Source organism: Rana temporaria, chromosome 4, assembly GCF_905171775.1.
Source record: "Rana temporaria chromosome 4, aRanTem1.1, whole genome shotgun sequence".
Taxonomy (NCBI): domain Eukaryota; kingdom Metazoa; phylum Chordata; class Amphibia; order Anura; family Ranidae; genus Rana; species Rana temporaria.
In genome coordinates, this window is record NC_053492.1 from 110,390,322 (window position 1) to 110,398,633 (window position 8,312).

The 8,312-nt window shown below is 42.2% G+C and overlaps 1 protein-coding gene across 2 annotated transcripts in view; it reads left to right on the plus strand.

Annotated features, from left to right (window-relative positions):
• The window catches only part of RYK (receptor like tyrosine kinase), a 209,455-nt gene that overhangs the window by 173,496 nt on the left and 27,647 nt on the right, over positions 1–8,312 (plus strand). For both annotated transcript variants that reach the window (XM_040348747.1, XM_040348746.1), the window contains exon 11: positions 2,394–2,526. In XM_040348747.1, coding sequence (XP_040204681.1) covers positions 2,394–2,526 — 133 coding nt within the window. The remainder of the gene's footprint in view (positions 1–2,393; positions 2,527–8,312) is intronic.

Below are 8,312 nucleotides of genomic sequence, written 5' to 3' on the forward strand. Positions count from 1 at the left end.
ATTGGCGTATAACACTCACTTTTTTACCCTGAAAATGGAGGGTAAACTGTGCCTGCGTGTTATATGCAGGGGGCTGTGGAATGTTTTTTTTCCTGAAACTTCCCTCTCAAAGTTGGGTTGCGTGTGTTATACGCCGATAAATACGGTATATAGAATTGTATTATATTCCACTTTTAGTATCAATTTAAATTAATATGAATTTATTGTTGGCCATTATTGGCACCTTTTAGTGCAAGAAAATCTCAACAAAAATGCAGTCTGACGATCTCTTGTATCTTGTCTGCAATCTTACTTAAACTTTAGCACATTGCTAATAGTATTGGCAAAATTTCTATTCTGTGCACCTCTAGCAGACATGATACAGGAGATGGTCAGTGACTGCAGACTGGATACAGGAGATCAATGCAGCCCACCAGTGTCTGGTAGTGCAATCTCAGGCTGTATCACAGAGCTGAATCTGAATAGCCAGGCAGCTGCTGTAACCATGACCCGCCTCCTATGATTACCGGCATTGGATCAGTGTGCCACCTATCACAAGAGCCGGTCTAGGAGGTGGGACATTGTTACAGCGCTGCCTGGTGATTCAATACAGCTCCATGACACAGCGCAAGATCGCGCTACCAGACACTGATGAGGCTGCATTGACGATCACCAGGATGGAGGAGAGGACTCTGACAGGGACGTGCCAGGACGACACATGTGCAGGACCTGGCAGGCAGACCCCGTCCACTTTTTGGCTCAATTTTCGCCTTTTTTTTTCTTTTGGCCGCCTGCCAAAAACAAAAATTTCTGACGATATTTCGGTGCACCACTACAACAGACTAAAGGATTTAATTAAAGCAAAAGGTGATTCAACAAAATACTGACACAAGGGGGTGATTCTTTTTCCAACTTGGTGAATCTGTTTTTGAAGATTATTTATTATCTGACATGTTGGTGTTCTATCTTTCACTTGGATGTCATAAGTTGCACTGGGTAAATACAGCTGAATTAAATAAAAACCGAGTCCATCTTAATTTCAGGCTGCAAAGCAACATTTGATTCTTTTCTATACCCACTGTGGCTGTTTTTACACCCAGTGTGCTGACGTTGCTTTCAGTCGCTGTATGCCCCTCCTCCCCTGAACTTGACTCTCCATCATTAAGACTTCCTCCAAGGGTGTAGCCATACATCACGGCAGACCGGTCTTTATAAGACACCATCTCTGTATTACACCTATATGCCTAAGCTGAACTCTAGATGCCCTTGCTGCAGAATGTTGCTGTTTGTAATGAGAGATCATGAAGTGCAATGGGCATATTAAGGGTTAAGCGCCAGAGATGATGTCTTGTAAAGACAGGCCTGCCGTGCCGTATGGCCACAAGAAAAAGCGATTAGCTCACTTTACCCTTCTAGAGCATGTGGTACTTGATGCTTTATTTTGATCTAGCTCTGTGATCTCTTTATAAGCTAACATTTCACAGAACCTCAATGGATGTCGCATAACATATGTAGAATGATAAAAAAAAAATTCTTTAAAGTGGTTGTTAACTTTGTACAACCACCTTTACCTACTAAACCTGATATTAATATACGCGTGCGCCAGCGTCATCAGCTGATGCGCACTTTAGAAAGGCGGCTGTTGAAAAATAAACTAATAAGAATGTCCATTGTTCTACACAGTTTTATATATATATATATATAAATAAAATGTGTGTGTGTATATGTTTGAGTTTTGGGGTGCACACCCTTATACAGCAGCATGGGCACACCTATGTGTTCAATATTTTTATGTCTGTGGCTTTCTTTTAAATCGGTTGCAAATCTTTCATGAAGGTCTTTCTTCCGGCAGCGTTTGTGATAGGGTGGCGTTACCCTGTCACATACGTTTCCAGTGAATACTATTGGTGACTGCCCATGCACAAGTGTGTTTTACTATTGTCCCCTTCAAGAAACTTGTCCCGAGCAACGATTTGCAGTCACCGCTGGAGTGAGTGTATGTAGAACTGGCCGCAAAGCGCATGGAGGAGATTGGAGTCTCTGAGATGCAATTATTTGTATCTACAGATGTAACAGATATATTACCAGAATGTCAACAGTGTACATAAAAAGCAGCAATAATGCGCAAAGTAATTTGATGGTATTGAATGTACAATCTCATACTATGCTACAGTTAAGCACGTTAAATGCAGTTTGTTATAACCCACCCAGATGAATACAGCAAGAAGGAAAAAAGAAACCCTTAAAGCCCCACTCTAGACTGGGTAAATGCAAGGGTAAATTTAACAAATAGGAACCTGATACCATTAGTCCCACAATCACATACGCACAAAGGAAAACTAACGCATAGCATGTGAATCGAAGATGCATGTATGTTGTAGTCTTCTTATCCGAGCTTTTTCCTTTTGTTTCAGGAACCTGCTCCCCGTTGGGCACGTCTGTATAGAGGATGGGGAAAAGCCAATAGTACTGCTGCCTTACATGAACTGGGGCAATCTGAAGCTCTTCCTGAGACAGTGCAAGTTGGTGGAAGCCAATAACCCACAGGTAAGTTTTGGGGCTTGGCACAAACTAGCTTACGATTTACTTTTATTTATTTTTTCTCCTGTTCGGAAAGTATTCTTGCTTCATTTTCAAAAACAACCTCCAGTTGTCTGTCGCACTGATGCAGTATGCATCTCACTTCCTGCTTTGGAAAGCCATTGCACCATAAAAATATGTCTGAGAACAGAAATACAAGCAAGTCCGTTTTCTGTGCATGGAATAAAACTGCAGAGGTTTTATTTTTGTAGATGTGAAGCTTCATGATTTCTGTTGTCATAAGGGATCATTTTAGATTTCATACTGTGGAAAACATTGTTTTCAGCACTTTGATATCCCTACATGATCCATGTAGGAATATGCTGGTAGAACCAGGTTTCTAGTGCATGTTCCCTCCTGCATCTGATATTTGAGATTCCAGTGAGCTTCCTGACAAGAGGCACAGTTGAGGACTAATTTACTAAGCTAGCCAACTTGAAGTTTGTCATAGGAATTGTTTCAGGATCTCATAGCGTGAATGTTTGTAATGCAATCTAACAATCTTTAAGGCTGGGTTTACACTATTGCGATGTCAGACATTGCATGTAATTCGCAGCACATTGCTGTGCAGATCACATGCGATATCTGTGTGATGCAAATTCAGCCAGGCAGATTGTATGGTGCAGGACCCTTTTTTGGGCCGGAACCTGCACTAGAATTGCGCAGCTTCCCGCATCACCTATGTACAACAAACCCAGCCTTCAGATTATTAAATTAAGCCTTTCATCTTTTCCAACCAATTAGTATTGCAAATGTAAAGAATTATTGGATAGCCTTTCTCTGGAACATGAAACCAATGTCTTAAAGGGGTTGTAAAGGAAAACATATTTTTTCATAATAAGCATCCTTTACCTGCAGACATTCCTCTTTTCACTTCCTCAATGTTCGTTTTTGCTCAGAGGTTGCTCTATTTCTTCTCTGTTCTGTTCACTTCCTGTTTGTCTGATTTTACTGACCACCGTGATGGGAGGCTTTACTGCGGTGGTCAGTAACGTGCTCGCCCCTTCCTGGGAACTACATCTGTGTGGCAGGACGCTCTCTACGTGTTAGATACTTCAAGGAGGTGTGAATTACTCGGCGTGCCGCAATTCATACTGGGAAATGTAGTTCTTGCATGAATGAGCAATGAAAACCAGGAAGTGAATGAGAGAACAGAAACTAGAATGCCGGAGGTGATATAGATGAAGGAATTTAATAGGTATTTACTTAACAGAATCATTGCACTATTCTGTCTACCTTGTAGATATTAATTTTAGTCAAAAATGTTTTTTCCTTTACAACTCTAAGTGTGCTTGTTTTATTAAGACTCATCTTTTACAAGGAAACCCAGCAAGCCCTATGTTATACAGGAAACCCAGGCACTTGGTCATGTATTAGTAACTAGCAGCATGTCTGAGCAGGATTTTTTAGCGTAAAGAACTCTGTCCGGGAACCTAAACCTTTTTACACCCTGTGGGCCTTCACTTTTATTTGTATAACAGATTTTCCGAGATGATGAAACTGTTAACGTCATGAAACCATTTCAAAAGCTTTATTCTTCTAAAAAACAAAAAAACACATGTAAATACATGGCTAGAACAGAGAAGTTTGTCTTGCATTAGGTGCACAATAATAATGGCTTGTGTGTTTCCTTTGAGAGCTCAGCATTGCAATCTTGAAATGTAATCTTTTAGCTTGCAAGAATCGTTTTCCTAAAGATGGTGGCAATCTGGCAAATGGTGAAAAGTGGGAGCTGGGGGCACCACCCATTAAATTGGCCAGAGGGCTAAAGTAATAGATCACTGACCTACATAGAAAAGATTGTGTGAATTTTAGGGGTGGTCTTTTTTAAGGCTTCATGTATACGTTATTCTATGGATGCTTTTTTTTTTTTTTTTTTTTTTTTTTCCTACTGGACTTCATCGGCAGCAAAAAAACAGCATAAAGCTGTGTTTTTGCATGCATGTTTATGCACATTCATGCATCGGTCGTTGGTGCACTCTATTGGCCAGAATTCTGTCCATTAAAATGCCTTAACGTGGGAACGTGCCTAGCGCCGCGTGTTTTAGGTGCTTTTGAGCATTTATTCACAAGATGTGATAAAACAGAAATATCTTGAAAAGGACAGCTCATTAGTTGAATTAACCTAAAAATATAAGGAGAAGGCCTATGTCAAGTGTATCAGTTGGACTATTTAACCACCTCCTGCCCGGCCTAATGACGGCTGGGCGGTGGTTGTTATCCTTGTCCAGCAGGATAACAGCCACCGCGGGCGATCAGTGGGGTGTGGTGTGTCAGTCTGACACACCGCTACACCGATCTCGGTAAAAGAGCCTCAGATGGAGGCTCTTTAACACGTGATCGGCCGTGTCCAATCACGGCTGATCACAATGTAAACAGGAAGAGCTGGAACAGGACCCACAGGACCATCAGGGATGGGCACCCACAATGGACCACCAGGTATGCCCCCTAGACCACTAGGGAAATGCTAATCTGTGCCCAGGCAGCTGCCAATCAATGCCCTGCCAGCTGCCAATCAGTGCCCATCCACAAAGCCTATCAGTGTCACCAGGGAATCCTATTAGTGCCATGTATCGGTGCCCAGCAGTTCCACCCATAATTACCCATCATTGCAGCCTTCCAGTGCCCATCAGTGCTGCATATTGGTGCTGCATATCAGTGCCCATCGTCACTGCCTGTCAGTGCCACCTTATCAGTGCCCATCAATAAAGGAGAAAACGTACTTATTTACAAAATGTTATAACAAACAAAAACTTTTTTTTTTTTAAATGTTCAGTCTTTTTTTATATAGCTAAAAATTGCAGAGGTGATCAAATACCACCCACAAGCTCTATTTGTGCAAACATGATACAAATTCTGTTTGGGTACAGTGTAGCATGACCACACAATTGTCATTTAAACAGCGACAGCGCAGAAAGCTGAAAATTGGCTTGGGCAGGAAGGGGGGTGTAAGTGCCTGGTTTTGAAGTGGTTAAAGTACTCTGGGTAAATTTGTGTCGGGTTGTTCTTTGACATCTGTTCACTCTAGATTGTTCTTGGCTCAAGTACACACAAGCTTTTGGAAGATCAGTGTTGGTGCTTTCTTTAAATGGCAATTAGACAATTCTTAGCAGATAGGTTGGAATAGAGCCATTCTGTTGATGTTGATATGCAGGGTTTTGATTACTTGCAATGCTGAGTACACACACCTGTATGTACCATACAACTTTCTTTTAGTTTTTGTATTTGAATCAAATGAATACAAGTTCTGTTCCAGGGGCTTGTTCATATCTGAAATCTGTGTGTCAACATTCCCCCCCAATACCCCCAACTCCTTTTATAAGTGCTATATGTGCTCTGATATGAATATGTTTGCATAGCAGTGTTTCTACCTGTACGCTTTTAGATTAAGTGCTGTCTGAGGTTTATTTTAGTTTATATCCTAAATGTTGCCCACAGTTTTACTAATCTCACAGTATACCCCTCACTGAAAATTTACATATGCTCTACTGGGGTTCAATTAAAAAATTGTCTTCTCCAAGATGACCACAAGAAAAAACAACCTGTGCTATCTCCCCCTTGTAGTAGATGCTGGGTACATGGTACTTGATATGCTGCCTTTAAGTGAATGATCCCAGAAGGCAGTTTTGCACTAAAATCCTGCGGCATGGCTGATACAGGCATGTGAGAGGATGCTTCTCCCACAGCTCCTGGTCCCGATCTGTTACCCATCCTCCCCCAGCCCACATACCATTGTTAGACCAGATCACCCAGCTGGTTGCCACACCCGTGTCCACCATGGAACCACTGCCGGTCCTCTGCACTAGAGGGATGACATGCAAAGGACAGACTGAATCTGCGGCTTTGGAGCTCCAAGATGGCGTCGCTGCGGCCCCTCTATGGGGAACACCACATGGATCAGATAAGATGGACGCTGGCCTGAAGTCTGTAAACTCCCAGCGCAACCCCGTGACATGCTATACTATGCCCAGATAATGTCTGGGGCCCCGGGAGTGGAGCAGATGGCGTTCTCGGAGGGTGCTCACTATCAAGAGTCAGGGAAAAGGTCTGGCAGCCAGCCATCATGCTAGATGATCATGGGACAGAGTTTGCAGACCTGCTGGAACATCATCGCCCAAAGAGGAGAGTGAAAACCATGAGCAACCTACACTTAATGACATCCTCAGGCAGTTAATTGCACTGCATCTGTGAACACACTTAAAGACCAATTTGGAGGCTTGAAGGAAGAAGTGTAATTACTGCGCCAAGACCTGCTGAAAATTTGGGAGAGAACTACAATGTTGGAGAGTCGTGTTGGTGATCTTGAAGATCAGCTCCTTAAGGTGTCCCAGCGCACAATCCGCATACCAGCTGGCGAAAAACCTGAATAATTGGGCAGAAGATATGGAGAACAGTCTTTGCCGAAATAAGGTGCATATATTGGGTCTTCCGGAGCGTGCTGAGGGAAAAGATCCCACGATCTATGTGGAGAACTTCCTTGTGAACTTCCTCGTGGAGCTGTTCAGCAAAGAGGCATTCTCCCCCCTCTTTGAAGTGGGAAAGTGCCAGATCGCCCTCCCCAGCCTGGAGGCCCTCTCTTTTTGCATATGAGCTAACATTGGAAAACTCAGCAGCAACACAGGGGGACGAGAAACTCCCAGAGTGTCGCACAGGGCATATACTGTGAAGGCTTCTTACCCCAAGAGAGGGTGGAGGATCTGGTGAGTGCATGCCACACAAAAGCACAGCAGAAGGGGTCACTGTGTGGAACACATTAACAGCGCTGTACTTGGCACGAAGCACTTTCTATTATGCAACATCCAGCACTTTATTAAGAGATCACAGTTGCACATGGACTTTTTTCATATATAGCACTTTTCACGTGCACTTTGTATTTAAACTGATCTTTCATCACTTTATATTTATAATTTTATTTCCATATTATTAATGGTTATTTTAGAGCACGCCTCTGATAAGAACTTTTCTATTTTTATTAAAAAAAATTTACATTTATATTCACACACTAAGAATTTGTTAGGTTGGCGCCAACTCTACCTTTTTAACACGTCCATATATTATTCCACCCAGGTGAGATAAACACGTAGAGGCAGCAGCCACCTGAAAAAATTCCTTTTCACCTACATTTCATATTTGAACCATATATATATATATATATATATATATATAGGTCTATCTGACTCTATTTTCTCGCTGTACATATATTTTTGGTTCTGTTGCACGGATTAATTCAACAACCTTCATAAAATTATTTGCTGTCTCCTTCCCCCCCCTCCACTCACTCTGTCAGCTTTAGACCAAAAGAAAGCAGATTTAAAGTGGTTGTAAAGAATGTGCTTTATACTTTGCACAGAGCAGCGCCGGACCTCCTCTTTCCTACCTATTTAGGTCCCAAAACGAATTGCGCTCATCTGCCCCATACTGGACTTGAGATCTCTAAACGGATATCTTTTAGTACCAAATGGAATCTGCAAGATGTAATTGCTTCTCTCAAACAAGTGGAATTCAGGTCTACATATCCACATCTTTCCCTAACATCAGTGTTTGCTGTGAAAGATCAACACTTCCAATTTGTAGCACTACCATTCGGTTTGCCATCACTGACCTAGGGTATTCATGTCATAGCTTACTAAGAGGACCTCTTACAACTTTCTAAAGTCTAATTTCCAGCCCCCACACCCTCTGGAGCACATGGGTCTGATCTTGACACAGCCCAATGCAGAATTTTTATTTCTCAGGAGAAATTTGTCTCCCTA